General features: G+C 38.0%; 1 protein-coding gene and 1 long non-coding RNA gene across 2 annotated transcripts; both read left to right on the forward strand.

Annotated features, from left to right (window-relative positions):
* Nucleotides 1–474: 474 nt before the first annotated feature.
* Nucleotides 475–1,739, forward strand: LOC138404042 (uncharacterized). The gene is made up of 3 exons (XR_011238139.1): nucleotides 475–672; nucleotides 1,104–1,235; nucleotides 1,493–1,739. It is a non-coding gene; the product is annotated as an uncharacterized lncRNA (long non-coding RNA).
* Nucleotides 1,740–8,042: 6,303 nt separating this feature from the next.
* On the forward strand, nucleotides 8,043–17,615 carry Osi8 (Osiris 8). Its single transcript, XM_034981402.2, has 4 exons — nucleotides 8,043–8,068; nucleotides 9,027–9,455; nucleotides 15,800–16,086; nucleotides 16,944–17,615. The coding sequence occupies exons 2-4, from the start codon at nucleotides 9,075–9,077 to the stop codon at nucleotides 16,987–16,989; spliced, it is 714 nt and encodes a 237-aa protein (XP_034837293.1). The 5' UTR covers nucleotides 8,043–8,068; nucleotides 9,027–9,074; the 3' UTR covers nucleotides 16,990–17,615.
* The last annotated feature ends 7,187 nt before the right edge of the window (nucleotides 17,616–24,802 follow it).

Below are 24,802 nucleotides of genomic sequence, written 5' to 3' on the forward strand. Positions count from 1 at the left end.
TGCCCTGATTGTGAAAAGATAAGGTTTAAAAGATAGATATTTTTATTTGCTCGAATATAGTCGCATAAGGAATATTTTCATATTTTCTAACAATTTTCATGTATAAAGTATTGGTAGTTCCAATTAATACATTGGTTTACCTGTGTACCTAATGGTGTGTCCGTCTATCCACACTAGAATAAAACTTTTTAATTTTCTTAAAATTTTCATTGCGGCCATTTTGAAATTCGCCATCTTGGTTTTCATTATTATTGTTGTTATAGCGGCAATAGACACACACTCTGTGTAAATTGCAACTGTCTACGTATAACATAGAGATAGTATACATAGAGGTAACCATAACGTGTTGCCGCTCTTGTACATCTATGTGTCAAAGAGGTATTGTTATCTCGGTCTTTTTCAGGGAACCTCCATTCGTGTAAAAGCGATAGCTCATAAAAGTCTGGCAACGTCGCTCCATCGGTGAAAATAGTGACCAGTATAGTTGACAGATGCCCCCTTAAGCAGACAAAACATTGGGGTTTGATGCAATATTTATTAAAAATATTTAAAAAGCACATAAGTCTGGCTCAAAAGTAAGCTTAAAAGCGAAAACAAAATGTGTGACGGTGTGTTTTTTACCTCCAGATCTACGGAAGGGGGCGTAAAAGCTCCAGAATTGTATTTTCATGGGTAAGTGTTTAATAATTATTTCATTGCTTCCAACCGCGATTTTTACTCCGAAAATTGCTGAAAATTAAAGATTTGCATATTATAAGTGTAATCATCTCGTGACAAAGTAACAAAATCACGTTTCATAGCGTAATTTAATATTTATTTAATGCATTATTTTAGGCCTCATTTGTAGTGATGTGTGTACATACTTTATCGATAAAATAAAATTTATCGTTTTAATAATATTTGCATACTTTTGTAGATTTCCAAAATGTCCTTGACCATAGTTAAACAAAAAGAGACCAACTATTAATTTGCAGTTTTGAGGAAGTAAATTATTTCTTATGTTTTAGTTTTTTTTTAATTTTTGTTAAAAATGCAAAAATCCCTATGACGATCATAAGGATTTTTGCATGTTTAAAAGCATGACAAATAAAATTTTATTTCAGGTTATAAAGAAACTAAAACCACGTCAAGAGCTGGCTAATAGTGAAACCAAAACGAGTCGAACTTTATCTACCTTAGAAGCCTTGGGTCTGCTGATTGTGAATAGATACTAGGCTACCCAGGCTGGCTGCCAGGTAGGTATAAACTTTGTAACAACTAATCACTAATCCAACTCCTCAATGTCATGTTGCAGGAGTAGGTAAGTAGTTAGGTAAAGACTGTTATTGAGGATAATTTTTTATTCAATTATAAACTTTTAGAAGTTCTTACTTTTGAATCGTCAAATGCATCTATTTTTGGTCAGTAATAAGGAAAATAGAACTTACCGGGGCCACTGTAGTTCATCGTGAGTCTTATAGCTTTTTAATTTTATTACTTGTTTTTTTAACAGATTGTAAAGAGAGTCGCAGGGAGTCGGATGGTGGTGGCGCAAGACCGTGGCGTGTGGAAATCCTATCCTAGAGAGTATCGAGCAGCTATAATATGCCAGCTGATCTCAACTTAGATCTGATTTGTTTCACGTATAAAGACGATCCTAAAACAAGTCACATTTCTTATCTACCTACATTTGAAGCGGTGGGAAGTAGAACCAACAAACTGTTTGCCTATCTTCTTTTTACTCAATAAATTGATTTGAATTAATTAAAATGTGTTTCCTTTTATACTAAGTATTAGCTGATGCCCGCGACTTCGTCCGCGAGGATTAGTACCTTTCCTTTGTTACTTCTCCGTCCTTTCAAATATATCCAAAAATCAATTCGATTGGTTGTTTAGTTAGGGCGTGAAGGAAGGACAAACACACTTTCGCATTTATAAATAAAAAAATATTCGAAGAGATTTACTGTTTTTTAATGAAAGTGTTCCGTCATCTGAACATAGAGAATTAATTTAGCTGTAATATCGATATCCTTAAAAAATTCGTCGTCCCAACCGTATATGGGTGCACACAGTGACAAGATGACGCACGCACACATAAATGAATTGACACGCATTTGGAGCTTAGTATCCATCCAGGTAATCATTCATCTAAGACGTATAACGGATCATGAGATACAGTGTACAGTGTGACCTAACCATATAAGTAATATCTATGTAATAGCCCATAAGTAGACATACATATTGTATCTCAATGCATTCCTTTAATAAATCAGTCCAAAACCAACGCTCGGGTCGTACGCTCATTTCCGACACCTTGTCCCAACCATATATGGCGATCCTGCCACGCGGACTCAAGGACTCAAAATAATTATTGCCATGTAAAATATAACCGGATAAGGCCTCAAACAAAATATATATAATAATACAAAATGTGCAACTCAAAAGTCGAGAAAGAAGATATTTATTAATCAAAACGGAAATAAAAACAGCGCCGATATTGAACAACTTCGCTGGCATATTTCTTCAATGAACATAGTCATGATCATCACACTGAACAACAGCTTGCTGACGGATAGATGGACAGACAAAAGGAGTGACAGCAGAGGCTTAGTGATAGGGCCCCATTGGCGTCCTTAGGGTACGGAACCCTACAAATGGATCGTAGTTTCATGCTCTCCCAAGGAAAAAGCTCGGCGGGTAGAATGTTCATAATTGTCATAAAAATCACATAGGTATAATTATACCGCGACAGGTCGAGATAGCAATCGGGGAGGGATCGCCCTACACACCCGCACAGCCCCCGCGCTAAACCGGTGCGGGTGAGCGCGGGTGACGTGCGGGTGAGTGGGGCGTCCCACCGCCACAAACCCCGATTGCCATCTCGACCTGTCGCGGACTATACTTACTAGAACAGGTTCCACATCCACTGCAAGAGATTCTTATGGCACTTTCATATTAATTACGCAACTATGTAGTATGTTATATACACATCCGTATAGAAACTCGCGGCTTGTAAATATGTAGGTAACGCGTCATTCATTCATAATTTTGAATGAACCAACGCAATGTACCTACTTTGCATTTAAGAATTGGTTTGCACTGGTGCCTCCGTGTCGTAATAACCGGTCGCGGTTTTTTAGGGTTCCGTACCTCAAAAGGAAAAACGGAACCCGTACAGGATCACTTTGTTGCCTGTCTGTCGGTCTGTCAAGAAACCTAAACCTACTTCCCGTTGACCTAGAATCATGAAATTTGGCAGGTAGGTAGGTTTGACATTAGGGGAAAAATCTGAAAACCGTGAATTTGTGATTACATCACACAAAAAAAATTAAATTGTGGTCATTGACTAAAAATTAGTATTTTCAATGTTCGAAATAAGATAACTATATCAAGTGGGGTATCATAATATGAAAGGGCTTTACCTGTGCATTCTAAAACAGATTTTTATTTATTTTTATGCATCATAGTTTTTTAATTATCGTGTAAAAGATCAAAAAAATACGACTCTAGTACGGAACCCTCGTTGCACTTGGCCGGTTTTTTTAATAAAAATAGCGAGCAAAAGAGTAGGTGGGTCTCCTGATGTTAAGTAATTACCGCTGCCCATGAATATGAGCATAAGAGGAACCACCAATGCGTTACCGGCCCTTTAGGAATTTGATAATTCGCCCCTTGAATAGCCCTAGTGTAGGTATCTATTCAAAAGTAACTTTGCATAAATCGGCCAAAATTGTATGGAAATGTCTGTCCGACCGTCTGTCTGTCAGCGGGCTGGATCTCGTGAATCGTAATAGGTAGAATTGTGTATTTCTATTTCCGCTACGCTGTAACAACAAACAATATTTTTTTAAAGGCTGCCATGAAAATCAAAAAGTGTTATTTTTCAATAGAACAATAGCACGGTAACGCTATGGTACGCTGCGGTGCGCAGTGCGGTGCGATGCAGTGCGCTGGGGTGCGGTGCGCTGCAATGCGGTGCGCTAAGAGTGCGCTGTGGTGTGGAGCGGTGCAGTGAGGTGCGGTGCGGATTTATGAAATTATCGATTTCTATAGTAAATTCACTAATGGTTTTTGTAAAGTAGGCATGGGCCTTATATTCGTTGGGCCAGGGGTCCGAAAGCAATTAAATATCACTTGTTGTTTTAACAGGAAAATATCGTGAAACATCACATACCTGAGAGTTCTCAATTCTTATAATATAAAAATGAATCGCTGAATGTGTTGCTCATCGGAAATCTCGAGGACCGCTGAACCGATTTCGCTAATTCTTTTTTCATAAAATTCCTTGAAGTACGAGGATGGGTCTTACGGAGAGAAAAAATTAAAAAAAATCCCTAGAAAAGAATAGTTAGCAGTGGCGTGCACAGGGTTTGAAGCCAGGGTAGGCATTAGTTAGGTAGGAACCTGTTTACTGGCAGGTCATAATGTAAAATTTGCATTGAGCTATTACAACTGGGGTAAGCAGTGCATTTATGCCTCTATGACCTGCACGCTACTGACTGTTAGGCGGTACGAAGTTTGCCGGGGCAACTAGTTCTATGATGTTTTCGTTTTTCTGCGAAATAAAATGAGAAAGTTATTTGGATAGTGCCGTAATATTGATTTACACAAAACGTCAGAAGTACACTACATTACATACAATTATTAATTACTAAGTTACACGTTATTTACGTGCTTACTCATCGTGTTTAACTTGCGATTGTCTTGTAAATGCTAAACAGTCAGATCGTGAACGATTATACTGATTAATTATTAGGTAGTATGAATTATTAATTAATTAATAATATTAATCATAAGCTTTTTTACGAATATGTCTAGTTTCGCATTATTTAACTAATTTGTCACATAAAGTAACATTTTAATTTGATTAAAACATAATCACAGAATTCTAATTATTTTGCTAATAGAAATGGTAACTATCTGCTATTTTAAATATTTGTTGCTATTTTCAAACTCACTCATAACAATAATGGTAAATAACTCTGAATCAAAAATAAAACCGGCCAAGTGCAAGTCAGATTCGCGCACCGAGGGTTCCGTACTACAGTCGTATTTTTCGACATTTTGTACGATAAATCAAAAACTATTAGATATGCATAAAAATAAATAAAAATCTGTTTTATATTTAGATTGTACAGCTAAAACCCTTTCATTATGATACCCCACTTCGTATGTATAGTAATCTTACTTTGAAAGTTGAAAAATATTAATTTATTGTTCATGAACACATTTTTTTTTTGTGATGTAACCACAATTTCACGGTTTTCAGATTTTTCTTTTACGTGTGCTGTAAGACCTACCTAAGTGCCAAATTTCGTGATTCTAGGTCAATGGGTAATACCCATCTTCTTCTTATATTTGAGCTGCTATGCAGGTTCTTGAATCGACCTGCGACTTATTATTGTGTTTGTCTCCGATATATGGGTACCCTATAGGTTGACAGACACGGCAAACAGATAGACAACGAAGCGATCATAGGATCACTTCGTCTATCTGTTTGTCGTGTCCGGATCCCTTTGTAGAAAGGGATCCGTTTTTCCTTTAGAGTTACAAAACGCTAAAAAGTAGACCGAGAAAGTAGATTGTGGAATAGCTGCAAGGAAAAATTAATCAATCTGATATAGAAAAGTTATCTATATCTGACTGACTGAATGAATGACTGACTGACTGACTGACTGATCTATCAACGCACAGCTCAAACTACTGGACGGATCGGGCTGAAATTTGGCATGCAGATAGCTATTATGACGTAGGCATCCGCTAAAAAAGGATTTTTGAAAATTCAACTCCTAAGGGGGTGAAATAGGGTTTTGAAATTAGTCCACGCGGACGAAGTCGCGAGCATAAGCTAGTTAAATTATAAAAAGCTCTATTTCCTACGGACGATTAATTTAATCTATTAGGTACAGTATATCTCCATTAATATTAGTAGGTCACTATATGGTAGAACGGATCTCGACTTAGCGGTCCAGTCATTTACTCAGCTCTTACGGTTGTTAGGCTAAGGTATGAATTATCTCGTTATGCTAGTGGACTGGTAATAGTATGCTATTCGCTGTTTATTTATCTAAATATATAAAAGGAAAAGGTGACTGACTGACTGACTGATCTATCAACGCACAGCTCAAAGTACTGGATGGATCGGGCTGAAATTTGGCATGCAGATAGCTATTATGACGTAGGCATCCGCTAAGAAAGGATTTTTTAAAATTCAACCCCTAAGGGCGTGAAATAGGGGTTTGAAATTTGTGTATTCCACGCGGACGAAGTCGCGAGCATATAATCTTTATTTAGCACCAATGCAACCTCAGTGACGTCTGGATTTCAAACGGGTCGTTCATTACCATTAGTATCTAAGAGGTGGCGCTGATTTATTTGGTTCCAAAACCGTGAAAAATTTTGTTCGCTTGGGCAGATCTTGTCATTTATATCGATGGTTGTGAGGTTAGTCAACTAATAAATACTCGAGCTCAAAATAAAATGACAAAGCAGAAAATATGAAGATTGAAGAGTCGTGATGATTTGTAGCTTGACTACATCAATTATGAAAATGAAGGTGAAATCGAGATAAAGACGCGGCAATTTTTTCAACTGTTAATTTTCTTACGAGTGAAAACAAAACTGCATTACCGCATGATACAGAATCATTGAGTGATGCTAATTGTGTTGTATTCATAGGCGAGGAATCGTTTGAGCGTAAAAAAATGTGATAGGCAATAGGCATGCATTTTCTTAATATTTTGTTTGGAAACTCATATTATTTTGAAATAATGAATTATAGGTAAATTTGCAAGGACTAAAAAAACTTCTTCAAATATACGAGTGCTGAAATGTTTCTCAGATGAAATACCTACGCTAAAATATTTAATATGAGAAGTCGGTTAAAAATGACAATTGTTTATGTACAAAAAATATTTTGTTCATAGTTCCTAGTTTCTAGTAGTTTTTTAGCTTCTAGCTTCTCGTTTCTCGCTTCTCGTTTCTAGCTTCTCGCTTATAGCTTATAACTCCCAGCTTATAGCTCATTGCTCATAGCTCATAGCTCAAAGCTAGTTTCTAGATTATAGTTTCTAATTTATTGTTTATAGTTTCTAGTTTCTAGGGTCTTAGTGACAACATAAGAAAGGATCTAACGAAAATCCCCCCTAAAAGCGGTGAAATGGGGGTTGGAAGGTTATATGAAAGACCTATGTTTTTGAAGTAAGAGATAAGAGTAGGTAAGTACAGTAAGTAGAGTAAGGCCTTTTAAAAGCAGCGGGAAATTTTACGCGGACGAAGTCGCAGGCAACTGCTAGTGAAAACATGAAATTTCTAAATTGTATTAGTCGAGTTACCTTAAAAAACTAAAATTAAAATACTATATTACTCATTTTCTAAAATTAGCACCTTTACATTATTATAGATCAATCAAATCTCACAGATCATGCAATCTGAAAATCATACTCCGACTATGAATAAATATTTAATCAATTTCTACGATACAACGTTGGTAAGTGAAAATTGTTCGCATCTATAGACCAGAAAGTAATTCGCATTGGTCACATGCTTGTCACGTCTTCGACTTAGTTAAAGAGAGCTTTCTTGTACACAGATTATTATGGATATTAAGTATATCAAGGCAAGAGTGAATAGGCATCTTTTAGAGAGCACTCTGACTTTTCTTAGACATAAGACAGAGTTAAAACGAGATAGATCAACAGATGTATGTCTCTCATATAAATCAGTCTCGTTTTAACTCAAACTTAAGTCTGAGCAAAGTCAAAGTGCACTTTATAGAGCTTACCCTTAGACCTCATCACTGCTTTCTTCAAAGCACGACTTTCGTCGAGAGCAGGCCTATCATGCAATAAAATGTGGTACGGACATAATATCTCTATCAGTGCCACATTTCCACTCTCACCTCTACCCACTACTGTGTAAACCGTAGCTTGAATAGGGACTTGGACCACACGAGTAGATATTATAGACCAGAGGGGAAGCTTCACACTAGCTCACGCACACCACGACGTGCCACGGACGCTCCGTGCGCCCAGTTTGGCGGCAAACGGAGCGTCCGTGACACGTCGTGGTGTGCGTGAGCTGCGCTAGAGTGAGTGAATCTACAGTCAGCCGCTAGTATGAAGCTTCCCCTCTGATCTATATATCTACTCGTGTGCTTGGACTGTAGTAATAAAATGATTTGATGTTTTGTATAGCGGTAGCTTATGGGGCTATAGAATTCATTAGTAAAGAGAATTATTTGAATCACGATTTTTATTTATTTTTAACACGAACGTCACGCTGTACGGAAGGTGATCAATGACGTCAGCATCCATAAACGACAAAAAAAAATCCAATTTTAATACCTACTGTGACCTCACTTGGCTGTAAGTGATGATGCAGTCTAAGATGGAAGGTTAAGACAGTTCTAAATAACAAACATCATATTTACCCTAGCTTAAAAAACGCACATAATTCTCCTAAAAGTCAGAGGTTCAAAACCCCGAATAGATGACAATCTTTTTAACCATTAGGCTACCATCACTCATCATCATCATCAGTGAGAAAGGCTATGGCCATAGTCTACCACGCTGGCCATGTGGTATCTGTAAAACGTAGACAGAGCATGTATTTCTATGCCTTAATACCAATACTTATTATTTGTGGAACAATAAAGGACAATGGGACAAGTGGGCCAGAATAAGAGAATTGCCTGGACCTGGACCTTACGACATCCATCCATCCATTAGCCTGAATGCGTACACTGCTGGACCAATAAAATGTATTTTGGAAGCGCGCCACCACACACAATCTTCTGCCTTCCTTATCTATTTACTTCCCTGTAGAACCATTTAAGGTCGGCAGGTCTTATAAGGTAGGTAAGGTCTTATGTCTAAAGAGTAAAGACATTGGTAATACTTGATTATAACTGTACAACACTCAATAATGTGTCAATATTATTTTCTTTGATGCCCAACAAACTGCATATAAATGCATCGATGCATCCCTCTTAGCTGCACCCAGTGTACCGTGAAACTAAACGCATATAAACGCTAACTCTGTTCCAGTTTAGAGCACTGTGCCCAATCCACCACGAACGTGCGAACGACGACAAAATGGTGCCACATTACCTCCTCGTGCTGACCTTGGCAGTGGCCGTGAGCGCCCGAACTGCGTCCACAAACCAGAACAAACTGGAGGCGAGGAGTTCAGAGGACACCGTCGTAGGAGATCTTAAAATCGCGTACGAAACATACAGGGACTGCAGCGGCAATGACATCGCCAACTGTCTGAAATTCAAATTAGCCAAAGCGTTGAACAGGATATCGAAGAGCGACGAAATCTCAATCCTGAGCGGTGTGACGATAACCAAGAACAAGGATGCAGTCCCGAATGTGGAGGTTGAAGAAGCGATTCCGAGAGGTCTTGACGAGAGCTCATTGGACAACCTTATCTTGGACAAAATCGTTGGATTCATGCAATCTCATACCATCCAGGTAATTGATGATGACTTTATTTTAATTAAGCTTTAGATTAAATTTGATCAATGGTCAATAATATTTGGAAAAACATAATTAACTTTTCTTAAGTTTATAGTACTGCAATCAGTAAATCAGGCTGGATCATTATCACTATCTGTTAGTATTATAAAATACTAGCTGATGCCCGCGACTTCAATCGCTTAGAATTAGGTTTTTAAAAATCCCGTGGGAACTTCTTTATTTTCCGAGATAAAAAGTAGCCTATGTCACTCTCCAGGTCTTTATCTATACCCTTACAAAAATCAATGTCAATCCGATGCACTGTTGCGACGTGATTGAAGGACAAACCAACAATCCAATAAACCAACAAACAAACACACTTTCGCATTTATAATAAGGGTACTGAGGTACTGATATGATAGTATAACCAAGGATCTACTGATAAACTTTGTTAGTACTAAGTTACCACTGAGCATTTCTGATATTGGAGGTGGGAGATTAGAACATTAGAACTCTGTGTTGGGATATGGTAGGAAAGTCGAATTTGGACTCATTTGCTTTGAGTTTTGAATACTTTACAAAAAGACAGTGACAAGAGCCTAAAATATGGAAATAGAAGGTGGGCACTAGAACTCCCTAATGTATGATTAGTCGTCTTTTAACTTATAGTTTGTTTTCACGAGTAAGTTTGATTCTGTTTTAGCACATTGGGTAAGCTTTTACTTTAAAAGTTTTTTTAACTTTTAACTCATAATAGCATTCATCTGAACTTGGTGGAACTAGGATTGGATATGGATTAGATATTTGCGGATCGGCGACTTAACCTTTGAGAACATTATGGAGAATTCTCAGACATGCCAGTTTCCTCACGATATTTCCTTCACCGTCAGGAACAGACTACACTAGACAAACTATACATAGTATAAAAATGAGAAGTAGGTTAGGGAGTAGTAGGTTACGGAATAGAAGTTAGAAGAGACACAATTTTAGTGGTTTTTCTGAGAAATGTATGTTGGCTTGTCTGAATGAAAAAGGCTGGGAATTTCAAGGAGGCAAGAATATTTATTTAATAAGAATATTTTATATAAATAGATTATCACATCATGACCTTTCACCTTTGACCTTTGACCTGAACTTTTACTGCATACTTTTTCATCTATGTTTATTACTAGCTGAGGCCCGCGACTTTGTCCGCGTGGGATTAGGTTTTATAAAAATCCCGAGGGAACTCTGATTTTCTGGGATAAAAAGTAGCCTATGTCACTCTCCAGGTCTTTATCTATACCCATGCAAAAAATCACGTCAATCCGTTGCACCGTTGCAACGTGATTGAAAGACAAACCAACAAACCAACAAATCAACAAACCAACAAATTAACAAACAAACACACTTTCGTATTTGTAATAAGGGTACTGATTGTCTAATCTCTTTCCCTTACCTGCTCTGGAATAAATTAAACTTTAGGCTATCTTTGTATTTTAGGTATAGTACGCAACAGGTCGAGATGGCAATCGGGGTGGGGATTCCCCGCACACCCGCACAGCCCCCGCACTAACTCGGTGCGGGATAGCGCGGGTGACGTGCGGGTGTACGGGGCATCTCCCCGCCTTATACCCCGGTTGCTATCTCGACCTGTCGCGTACTATACACTGATATGAAAACGTGTGTTTTAGAAAACTTGTCATGAGTTGTCATGCCAGATATAGATGGAATTAGTAATTAAACCAGTAGAGAAACCGAGATCGACAAGTTCACACCAAACATGGGGACGGAGGTCCGTAATTTCAAATTCGCAGAGCTTTCCTAAACATTTTTTTATTCCATTACTAGCTGATGTCCGCGCTTTCGTCCGCGTGGATTTACGTTTTTCAAAATCCCGCGGGAACTCTTTGATTTTCCGGGATAAAAAGTAGCCTATGTGTTAATCCAAAGTATAATCTATCTCCATTCCGAATTTCAGCTAAATCTGTCTGTAGTTTTTGCGTGATTGAGTAACAAACATCCAAACATCCACATCTTTCACATTTATAATATTAGTACGACACAAGTTAGCCCTTGATTGTGATCTCACCTGATGGTAAGTAAGATGCAGTCTAAGATAGTAGCGGGCTAACCTCGATACCTACCCCTAGAATTTTTTTATGCTAAGTCCACACCCCTTATCGCTTGGCGGCACGGCTTTGCCGGTAAGGTGGTAACTGACCACGGCAGGAGCCTTCCACCAGACCAGACCAGAGACAATTTTCAAATAATGTATTCCCAAATTGCCCCTGCATTGAATCGAACCCGGGACCTCCCACTTATAAGTCCACAGCGCTCACCACTGCTCCAAGGAGTTCGTCAAAAGTTTTATTCTAGAAAATATCACTCCTCTTGTACTCTAAAATCATGTCTAGACCTCTTTTAGCTTTTCAAAATTTCGAGATTAGTTTTTCAAAAGCCTTTTAGCCTTAAAGTTACTATCACTTATCTTTCCTAGCATAGGTAATCCTATTCCACCTTGTTCATCATGATCAACCCATCGCCGGCTCACTACAGAGCACGAGTCTTCTCTCAGAGTGAGAAGGGTTTTGGCCATAGTCTACCACGCTGGCCAAGTGCGGATTGGCAGACTTCACACACCTTTGAGAACATTATGGAGAACTCTCAGGCATGCAGGTTTCCTCGCGATGTTTTCCTTCACCGTTAAAGCAAGTGATATTTTAATTACTTAAAAACGCACATAACTCCGAAAAGTTAGAGGTGCGTGCCCGGGATCGAACCCTCGACCTCCGATTGGAAGGCGGACGTCGTAACCACTACCACACACAGCCACAGCTTCCACCTTGTTCAGATGAATGCTATTATCAGTTAAAACAGGTTTGAGACGTGAAATCAAAGAAAAATAGTTATACCTAGCGTCAAATGTACTAACATTTGACGCCTGCCAGTGGCGTCGAAGCCTCGACGTTTTGTTAGAAGTTCCCTGACTGTCGTGAACTTTGCCAATAAAGCTCACAGTACGCGGCAGAAAATAATGTACATCGACCCTTAGAATGAGATTTCGGCTTTGTAGAATGTTGTCTTTGTCACTCATACCTATATTATGACGTTTTGTCGGTCTCAACAACAGAGACAGTGCTCTACAAATTTGCTATGTCCTTCTAAAGGTCGATGTACATTACTTTCGGCCGCATACTGTGCTTTTTTTGATGGTCGTTTGTTGCATTTGTATGATGATATCACGGAACAGAAAGAAGATGATATAGTGGTGATAATTTGTACGCGAACTTAAAACTAAAGCTACGAGGGTTCTAAACGCGGCCAGCTGCGCGATTGCCGTAGAAAGACAGCTACAATGTCACGATCGCAATCATCTCTGATTGGTTGATGCTCGCTCACTATTGGCTACAATGCATTGTGGCATCAAGAAAAGCACAAATTCAGCCAATCAGAACAACTGAGATTGTAATAATGATTGATGCAGGTTTTAGACAATCGCCCTGCTGTAGGCCGATTTCGTAAAACCTGCATCAATCATGTGCCCAATAGTGAGCGAGCATTAACCAATCAGAGATGATTGCGATCGTGACATTGTAGCTGTCAAACAACCGCGGTAGGGCCACAGGTGTGAGCGCTGTCACTGACAGAGACAATATGCTCTACAATACCGCTATCACTTTCTAAAGGTCGATGTACATTATTTTCTGCCGCGTACTGTTCGTGGTCGCATTCTATCAAGCAATGAATTATGAATGGTTGCAACGCACTAGTAACACTGACATAATAATTACAAGGTTAATGGCGGATTGCCAGATACGGCGTCTGTACGTCTTCCTTACCACGATTAGCATTCACGCAGCATTTAATGGCAGATGTTACGAGCTGTAATAGCTTTTTGATTGAATGTTATGTCATTTAGACGATGAATCATTTAGCGGACGTGTTTTGATAACCAATTAGAGGCTCCTAGTAAGCAATTAATAGTATTGGAATGGATTTTACTAGTACAACTTTTCATTCATAGAATTAGTAATGCTAACACTTCGTTGTTAAAAGGAAAGGAATAAAATCAATCTCTATAACTGACACGTGTGACTGTAATGCACAAGCCTAAATTACCCAAGCGTTGGTCGTATATTTTTGCCACCAGGTATCATTGCAACCAAGCTCTAGTCTATAAATTAAGAAAAAAACGATAAAGAGAGTATATTCCTTGTTTTTGAGTAACTTGACTCTTCACTCGCTAAAATTTAAAATTGACGTCAAAGATCTATCTCTTTGCTATCATCAGCAACTAGTAACTACATAGTTTATTATTTAAATATATTTATGTTTATATTCTTATCTGTGTAGTGTTGTGTATGTCTATTATATTTATTTTGTATATATTAGTGTATTAATATTTTAATATTATATTACATGGTTTAGTTTATTTAGCTATGAGTATTTAGGTTTATGATATACACTGCCTCCCATTGTCCATTTGTTTGTTTTCTCCCTAGCGTTAAGGTTGTCTGGAAGAGGTCGCTATTTAGCGATAAGACCGCCTTCTTAATCATAATCATAATAATAATTTATGTATATTGCTCAGATATGGTAACGAGCTCGGTGGCTATTATTCGGTATTTGACGCTGAGTTAGCGAATCACCCCGCTGCGCGACGCCGTACAAAATGACTAATTTACGCATAATTTACGTTAACTTGAATAGTTACTTCAAAAGTTATTAGAGTAGCGTTATAAATGCCGTAGCTAAGCCGTTCCTTTGAGCAAATTAGGGTGAGTTATAGGCTCATATTTCCGTTAATCGAAAACGGAGAAATAGAAAATGCTCGTTAACACGTCACATACCGCACGGCGACGCACCGTGACGGCTTTCACGATCATGTATAATTGCACGCAATTAATTCCATTTTGCCTTTTTTCTGTTACACTCTATTAAGTTTTCTTGCGGTTTTCTTTTGCTAATTAGTGATTTATGGATTCTTATTCATAATTCCGGGTTGATTGACATGCCATTTTAGAAAAAGCTTCGAATGTATTGTCGATTTGTCCTCGTCATAGTCATGAACCGATAGACGTATTTTATTCAGATGTTAGCCCTTGACTGCAATCTCATCTGGTGTTGTAAGTGATGATGCAGTCTAAGATTGAAGCTGGCTAACCTGGAAGGGGTATAGCAAATTTTTCTTTGGTTTCGTACCGGATCGCTAAATTGCTTTGTCGGTACACTTCCACATACTTCGGTTTGCGCCGCCTAAATCCAGCGGATCTCTAGGACTCGTTTTATATCGTACTGACGACCTCCCTGGCGCAGTGGTGAGTGCTGTGGTCTTAATAGTGGGAGGTCCCGGGTTCGATTCCTGGCAGGGGTTTGGAATTTTATAATTTCTAAATTTCTGGTCTGGTCTGGTGAGAGGCTTCGGCCGTGGCTAGTTACCACCCTACCGGCAAAGCCGTGCCGCCAAGCGATTTAGCGTTCCGGTACGATGCCGTGTAGAAACCAAAGGGGTATGGGTTTAATAAAAACTGCCATACCCCTTCCAGGTTAGCCCGCTATCATCTTAGACTGCATCATCACTTACCACCAGGTGAGATTGCAGTCAAGGGCTAACTTGTATCTGAATAAAAAAATAAAAAAAAACTAGCGACCCGCCCCAGCTTCGCATGCTTATATAGTGTCACTTCCATACTAATAATATTATAAATGGGACCACCGCCGCCTCCGTCTCGTTTTGTTGCGCGTAATATTTGTTTATTTTCGACGGAAGCTTGATTTCTTCCGACATTTTGTTCAAATATCGTCATATTTCAACAAATTAACACAAACCAACATTAAACTATACTTATACACCTTCCTCTTGAATCACTCTATCTATTAGTGAAAGCCGCATTAAAATCCGTTGGGTGGTTTAAAAGATCTAAGTACGCGTTCATACATACAGACAGCGGGAAGCGACTTTATTTTATACTATGAAGTGGTCTGCCAACTTTGTGCTTTCAAGTGTGAGGTCATTCCATTACGTCGAGAACCTTAGTATAGAATCTGCTTAGTACGCAGTTTTCATCTTGCGAAATGTATCATTGGAGTATCTGTTTGGAAGATATTTTATACTAGCTGATGCCCTAATTAGCTGATGGAATTTGGTTTTTAAAAATCCCGTGGGAACTCTTTGATTTTCCGGGATTAAAAGTAGCCTATGTCACTATCCAGGTCGTTATGCAAAAAATCATGTCAATCCGTTGCACCGTTGCGACGTGATTGACGGATAAACCAACAACCAAACACACTTTCGCATTTATAAAAAGGGTACTGAGGGTACCTACTGATTGCTTAATATTTTTTTATTAATAAGAATATTTTATTATCAATTCCAGGTCAATTTCCCAACCGGTTCAGATCTCCAGCGCGCGTTCGCGGAAGACCGCGGTAGGAGGAAGAAGTTGGCCCCCCTCCTCGCTATCCCCCTTTTGATCGGGGGTATGATGGTCCCCCTGGCCTTCGGAGCCCTGGCTCTGTTAGCAGGAAAGGCCCTCATCGTGTCCAAGCTGGCCCTCGTCCTGGCTGGTATCATCGGTCTGAAGAAACTCCTGTCTTCGAACGGAACTGGTGAAGCCCACGAGGTTGTGGTCTCGGCTGGACACGGAGGTGCTGGGTGGAGCAGGTAAAATACAATCATCATCATCAACCGATAGACGTCTACTGCTGGACATAGGGTCTCTTGTACAATTTTATTTTACAACTAGCTTATGCTCGCGACTTCGTCCGCGTGGACTACAAAATTTCAAAACCCTATTTCACCCCCTTAGGAGTTGAATTTTCAAAAATCCTTTCTTAGCGGATGCCTACGTCATAATAGCTATCTGCATGCCAAATTTCAGCCCGATCCGTCCAGTAGTTTGAGCTGTGCGTTGATAGATCAGTCAGTCAGTCAGTCAGTCAGTCACCTTTTCCTTTTATATATTATATAGAGATTGTAGTGTCCATACAATTTTTGATAGATAACAACGCCGTAGGTAACGTATATCTGTAGATCGCGACAGGTCGAAATGGCAATCGGGGTATGAGGCGGGGGGACGCCTCGCTAACCCGCACGTCACCAGCGCTATCCCGCATCGGGATAGCACGGGGGCTGTGCGGGTGTGCGGGGCGTCCCCACCCTGATTACCATCTCGACCTGTAGCGCACTATACAGAACACAGATATATAGGTATATTATTCGGCTGTGAAAAATAATCGGCAGTATTGTGTAGTCATTGATTTATGTGTAGTTCTTCCATTTTATATTTTGTGTTATTTTGTGAATTAATTTAAATATTTATTTTATTTATTAAATAATTGGAGCGATAGCCCAGTGGTTAAGAGGTCGGCCTCCTAGATGGCGGGCCGAGGTTCGATCGAGGGTACGCACTTCTGTCTGCTAATCCGCACTTTACCAGCGTGATAGAGTATCGTCAAACCCTTCTCATTCTGAGAGGAGACCCATTTTCTGATTATAATGATATGATATTTTGTTTTCAGGTCCTTGGACGCCCACGACCTAGCATACAACGCTTACACCCAATAGAAGAATCGACCCACCAAAATAATAAATAATTTAACGACATGTTAGAATTTCTAATTTATTAACACATGTAGGTAATTTATAGTACACAGACCCGCCAACGTGAAAAGTTCTTGTTTTACAATCGTTACATAAAAAGAACTCAATGAACAGACTGATAGATGATAAGAGAGCAAGAGAGGCAGTTTTATTCTCGATGGTAAAGAGGAACTTAGTTATTGTATCATTTAAAAATCAATGATTATAAATGGTACGATAAGATGTTTCAAATGTTTAATTATTATTTAAAAAAAGAACATCAAGTGAAACCATAGTATGGTAAGTACAATACGACGTTATATGGAAAATACTATTTATATATTTATGAAAATATAGTTTTAAAATGTATGACACGGCAAGCAACGGACAATGATTTTGCAAATGGAGGAAACGGGATTTTTTTCTATTTTAGAGGTACCTCAATACTCCAATACTTTTTATTATATTCGGTAGAAATATATACTTTTTTTGTAGACATATAATAATATGTAAATATTTATGTAAATAATATTTATTTAAATCGCGAGTCTTTGGAATTTGCTTTAAAATTAATTAGTGTTCTTTAAAATGTTGCTAGATTAAAAAATGTACATACGTTATGGGCATAAATATATAAATACTTATTAGTATTTATTTATAGTAGTATTATGTATTTACATGAAACAGTGAATTAATATATTTTATGATAAATATGTGTATACTATGTAATTGATATTTTTTATATTAATGTGCATTTGTAAATAAAATATCGCATTTATTTAGTTTATCAATATTTATTATAATCAAAAGTTTATATTATTTAACCAAATATATAATATATCTATATATTGTAACATTATTTTATCTATGATATTATACTATAATAATTATAGATCTCATATATTTATTTATTCATATATTTATGTTTTGTATCTTATATCATAATATTTATGTATATATAAAATTAACAACGCTCAGTCAATGTTATGTAAATAAAAAATAAAAATAAATATAACTTAATATTTATTTCTATTAATAAATGTTAATATTCAGTCATTCACTAATTTATTTAACTTATTCAAGATGTCATCAATTAAACTGTTGGTTAATAATATGCTTGTTTTATTATGCATTATTCTCATTTAATCATCTTACATTTATCGATATTATAGTCAAAATTAATTAAAACTGAAAGTAATTTATCGAAAATATTATGTGGTAAGATAAGCAATCAAATATGAAGGAAAACATCGTGAAGAAATTTGCATGCCTAAGAGTTCTCCATAATGTTCTCAAAAGTGTGTGAAGTCTGCCAATCCATACTGGGCAGCGTGGCGGGGTTTACCTACTTAATCTCATCATCATCATCATCATCATCATCAACTGATAGACGTCCACTGCTGGACATAGGTCTCTTGTAGGGACTTCCACACGCCACGGTCTTGCGCGCGCCGCCTGAATCCAGCGGCTCATCTGATGTCGCCCGTCCACCTAGAGGGGGGGTCTTCCAACACTGCGTCTTCCGGTGCGAGGTGGCCACTCCAGCTTAATCTAAACGCTTCTTATTCTGATAGGAGACCCGTGCTCAGTACGGCCAGCAATGGGTTGCTCATAATGATGACTATGTGGTAGACTGCATGGAGAACACGTCACTGAAACATACAAATCATCTTCTATCTAAATTATAAAAAGAAAAGGTGGTTGACTGACTATCAACGCACAGCTCGAACTACTGGACGGATCGGACTGTTGGCATGCAGATAGCTTTTATGACGTAGGCATCCGCTAAGAAAGGATTTTTGAAAATTCAACCCCTAAGGGGATGAAATAGGGGTTTGATATTTCTGTTGTCCACGCGGACGAAGTCGCGAGCATAAGCTGGTTCGCAAATATAAGGCTGTTCACTTTCTTGCAGGCAAAATATTGTAACATTTCAAATTAAAATACAATACCATGTCCCAATAACGGGTCAAAATAAAATATTCAGTATTCACTCATGCATAATGCAGGTGGGTTCGGGCGACAAATTGGCGAAAAAGGTTACGAATTGTGCTCGTGAAATATAAATTACTAGCGGTTACCGTTAATTTCGTACACAGGTGCCACTAAGGAGCTGTCCTAATAGTCGCGAATACGCGATCATCGCGTGAATTAACGAAGCGATCTGTCTGTCTGTCTGTCCGTCTGTCCGTCTGTCCGTCTGTCCGTCTGTCCGTCTGTCCGTCTGTCCGTCTGTCCGTCTGTCCGTCTGTCCGTCTGTCCGTCTGTCTGTCTGTCTGTCTGTCTGTCTGTCCGTCTGTCCGTCTGTCCGTCTGTCCGTCCGTCCGTCCGTCCGTCTGTCCGTCCGTCTGTCCGTCTGTCCGTCTGTCCGTCTGTCCGTCTGTCCGTCTGTCCGTCTGTCCGTCTGTCCGTCTGTCCGTCTGTCCGTCTGTCCGTCTGTCTGTCTGTCCGTCCGTCCGTCAAAAGTGTCATTTTTAGCGATCCGTACCACAAAAGAAAAACCACAAACGAAACCCTTATAGGTTATAGGTTTTATAGTCTGTCCGTCTGTCTGTCTGTCTGTCGGTCTGTCAAGAAACCTACAGGATACTTCCCGTTGACCTAGAATCATGAAATTTGGCAGGAAGGTGGGTCTAATAGCTGGTAATTAGGGGAAAAATCTGAAAACCGTGAATTTGTGGATACATCACACAAAAAAAAAAATTTGTGGTCATAAACTAATAATTAGTATTTTCAATTTTCGAAGTAAGATTACTATATCATTGGGGTATCATATGAAAGGGCTTCACCTGTGTGTTTTTAAACATAATATATTACTAAAGTAACTTTTCATTGGTGTCCCTATAGAATTATAGATGAGTCCCTGTGGTCACTTCAATTCCATATGTATTCAAAAATATTTTTTATCGAATTGATATTTCGAACCAGTCTTAAACTTAAGAGACAACACCGCAAGCTTTGTATGTAAGGTTTTTAAAATAGTAAATTATCTCTCCATGGAAGGAATGTCATTAATTCTTCAAAGGAAGAGGTCTAACAATTACTGTGTATCGTTTACGGCCGTGAGTTGTGGGTTTGTGTGTCTATTGAAGCCTGTAATTACCTTTTAACTACAAAACATCGAAACTTTCTCTTGAAGATCGAAGACCTTAAAGCTGATACTTGTACTCGATACTAAAGCTTCATATTTGTTCATCATCATCATCATCATCGTCGCCGGTTCACTACAGAGCACGGCGGGGTGCGACAGGGGTAACTCTCGCGATCATTGCTGTCAAACGTCACACGTAACAGCGGCTAGAGAGATACAGCAATAGCCACAAAGCAAGATAAGAAGAAGAAGAAGAAGAAGAAGAGAGACAGCAAATTAACTGTCGCATTGCTACTGCTGTGGCGTTGCTGTCGCTACTGCAACGTTTTACGTAATCACCCCGTGGGTCTCCTTGAGTAAGAAGGGGTGTGACCATAGGCCACCATGCTGGCCACGTGCGGATTAGCAAACTCCACACACCTTTGAGAACATTATGGAGAACTCTCAGGCATGCCAGTTTCCTCACGATGTTTTTCTTTAACTTCTTATTCCTACAAGAAACGTCAGAAGTGATGATGATGATGATGACACCCATTAGTATAAAAAAAACCTCCAACCATAAAACAAAGCATGCTTTACGAATCAAATACATTAAAAACTCATAAAATCACCATCCTTCAATAATCACATAGATACTCTAAAAAGCCTGACCTAGATATACCAGCTGGTGACTATAACAGAGACGTATACTTTACTAACCAAAAAAAAGAAGAAACAATGGCTCGCATAATAGTAGAGCCGTAAAAAATAATGAGGTTACATCACGAAAGTCGCTGTGGTCAAGTTCTTTTACTATTTTTGTGGCTTTCATAGACGGGCTAGTTTTACGGCAATATTTATCACTTGTATTGCCGTCAAACTGCAAACAGACGTGCAACTCATGTGTTCAAAAATATTAAAAAATCTAGTCGCTACCAAGTAGCAGTATCTAGCATGCTACTTATTCAGTCGATCAAACGAATAAGATTATAGTTTATAATCAGTAAGTCCTTAGAAAGTAAGTATTGAAAAAATTATAAGGTATCCTGAAGCCCTTGGAAGAGTGGATAAACATTAAATGGCACAACATAGGAATAGAAGTTTCGAGTTTCGGAAGTCTTGGCTACTTTGAGTCACTGAGCGAAGTAAACAAGCAAGCATTTTTTTTTAAGATACTAATTTTTAGTTCATGACCACAATTTTTTTTTGTGTGATGTAACCACAAATTCTAAGACCTACCTACCTGCCAAATTTCATGATTCTAGGTCAACGGGAAGTACCCTGTAGGTTTCTTGACAGACCGACAGACAGACAGACAGACAGACATACAGACAGACAGACTATAAAACCTCTAACCTATAAGGGTTTCGTTTTTTCTTTTGAGGTACGGATCCCTAAAAATTACACTTTTCTGAAATAATACGTTACCGTCGCAAACAGGCGATTTATAGCTCGTCTGCGCGTTACTTTGTACAAAAGAAAGCGATGAGTGTTTTCTAAGAAATAACCAGATACGTAATCGGACACACAATAGTCCGATTCAGAATTGAGTTCCACGGAACCAATTTGAAATTATTAGTGATTGAAAAGAGAGCTTTGTTAACCTTGACTATTTGATTGCGCCTTTGAGTTGCTTTTATTCAATCACTCGTACCGCGTACGATAAGGTGTAATTGCTATAATGATCATGTGAGAAAGAAAATCTAGATAGGTGTAAACAGGGTACCTGCCTAGTGATTAGGACGTCCCCCTTCTAATCGGAGGGCACGCACCTCTAGCCAAAAATTAGTTTTTTTGTAGCCCTTAAGAATGCGATCGTCATTCCACGTTGAAGTTACTGTACCTCTGTACCTACACATCTAGTTAGAAATCGTAGCAGCTTTAACACGTTTGTACCAATTAACTTGCAACTAACTGTCTTTCTCACAACAAATAGCGCGTCTAACAAATCGTGATATTTTGACCTAGGACATTTAATTCATACCAATAAAACATATTATTTTGAGTAGGCGGATTAATAGGCATTAAGTTCAATCAAGGCAAATTTCAATTTCAATTTCAGTTTATTTAATTGTTTACAAATATAGATGACTTTCACATTTTTACTCCTTAAAAATAATTCCCAATATTATGCTAGTTAACAATATAGATTTTGTCTTCAAATTAAATGTTCTTACAGTACAAACAAAAACAAAATAACTCAACGCTGTTAAAATTATAGTTCATCTTATTTTTTTTTACAAAATAAGTCTACTTGTATTTAAGTTTTTTAATTTAATTTTATTATCTAGTTGAAGCCCGCGAATTTATTAACATGTATTTATTTTAAAATCCCGTAGGAATTTTTTCATTAATTCCTACTACTACTTTCATATATTCACAAGCTTATGCTCGCGACTTCGTCTGCGTGGACTACACAAATTTCAAACCTCTATTTTACCCCCTTAGGGAAGGAATTTTCAAAAATCCCTTCTTAGCGGATGCCTACGTCATAATAGCTATCTGCATAACCAAACCCGATCCGTCCAGTAGTTTGATCTGCGCGTTGATAGATGACTGACCTAGTCAGTAGTCAGTCGGTCAGCCAGTCAGTCACCTTTTCCTTTTATATATTTAGATAAAGTATTGTTATTATTTCGAGGAGAAAATACATCCAAGTGTAACAAAGTATCTAAAATCATCAGAAGTAGTAGGTATACCAAAGAATAAATTATACCTCGAGAATTATCTAAAATTTTCTGCAAACTTGCATCTGCGTTGTACCGTAAGATCGTCAGCGAAGATACTGGAACCATTTGCATTTGAATAATAATAATAAAATTATATTAGGCGGGCACCACACGTAGCTTTAAATATGCCTACAAATTAACAGGATATTAAAATCTTAAATATATAAAAGGAAAAGGTGACTGACTGACTGATCTATCAACGCACAGCTCTAGCTACTAGACGAATCGGGCTGAAAGGACATGGCCAATTTCTGTATGGGTGTTCGAAACTTAGTGTAAACTAATGACTTGTGGTGTTATAAATTTGTGATTATAGGCACATCAAATAGCTATAAATAAAAAACTCACAGAACTTGTCACAGACAACCGCGCGTGCGGTTGTACTCCGCAGTTTATGCACCTCATAATGATCTCCACAAAACAAATCCGAAACGCAATGCAAATCAGAGTCCAGTGTAAATAGCAAGATAATCGAGTGGTAAAAGGTATCAGTCCATAGAGATAAACAGGGGTCAAAAAATATATTAGAAGATAATCGCAAAAACACAAACACAGTAGGTAGGTACCTACAACGAAGTACGAACGCAAGCGCAACGAAGAGACGGCAATGCAACCAAACAGCCTATCATAAACATTGACGTTTGACATAGACTATGACACATTGGCAAACACGTAAAACGCGTTCCGTTTTATGTATTATTTTGCAGAATGTGGGAATGGACTTAAAATATATATACTCATGTAATATTGGTATTTTTAATACATTGTTTTTTTTTCATTTATTGAATGCAAAAAATATCAATAAAGACAGTTTCGATATGAATAAAATGTTCCTAATAAAAGCATTTGTCATCCAAATAATGTGTCTACATAAGTAATACGCATGGTGAGAAACGTCCGTTATTTTATAAAGATTTATCTATGGTACAGTATGGCGGTAGTAGAGGAATTCATCTTGTATTCCTGTTTGAGTTTGACCTCGACCTGTCTTGTCAAACTCAAACTCAAATTATTTATTCAGAATAGGTAAACTTTTACGCTTCCTGATTGTCGTTTTTTTTATTTTGTAAGATGATATGATATAGTGGTGATAATTAATACGTACTTAAAACTAAAGCTACGAGGGTTCCAAACGCGCCCAGGTCTGAGAAGAGCCCACAACAAACTCAGCCGGTCATAGACTTTCCCATTTTTACTTCGATCGCATTGTAAGTACGAACGCGTAACAGATACTTGGATTAATAGGTTTTTCGTTTAGAAAAGATACTGACCCAGAATATATAGTAGATACTTATACAGGGAAAAAGAGTTAAGGACAGTTATTTGGATAAGTTTGTCTATTTTTAGCGATTCATAATAAAGAGCGGTAAAAAAGGTCTGTAAGTCACATCTGCTGATTGCAGTTACGATTCAGAAAACTTAGTCAAACAATTTTGTTATACCTAACTAGCTTTTGCTCGCGACTTCGTCCGCGTGGACTAGGTACACAAATTTTAAACCCCTATTTCACCCCCTTAGGGGTTGAATTTTCAAAAATCCTTTCTTAGCGGATGTCTACGTCATAATAGCTATCTGCATGCCATATTTCAACCCGATCCGTCCAGTAGTTTGAGCTGTGCGTTGATAGATCAGTCAGTCAGTCAGTCAGACAGTCACCTTTTTCTTTTATATATTTAGATTTAAAGTAAGTCATAGCTAGACAAAACTTGCAATTTATTATGATACTAATTAGTTTTCTGCAGTTTTAGTGCAAAAAAGTACCTAGTTTATATTGTTCACTGTACCATAAAAAGTAGTCCATTACCTTTCTCCGAAATTAAATTAGAAATATTATAACACAAAATATTTTGATATGTAAACATTTCATAATGCAATTTTATTTATAATTAAGTGGGCTAAATAAACTTAATGGGTACAGTCAAGAACAAAAATAAAGCACCGTCAATGTTTAAGTTTTTTTAAAGAACTTTACAAAGACTTCCTTAGAGACCCCCTTACT

The sequence above is a fragment of the Maniola hyperantus genome, chromosome 24, assembly GCF_902806685.2.
Source record: "Maniola hyperantus chromosome 24, iAphHyp1.2, whole genome shotgun sequence".
Lineage (NCBI taxonomy): Eukaryota > Metazoa > Arthropoda > Insecta > Lepidoptera > Nymphalidae > Maniola > Maniola hyperantus.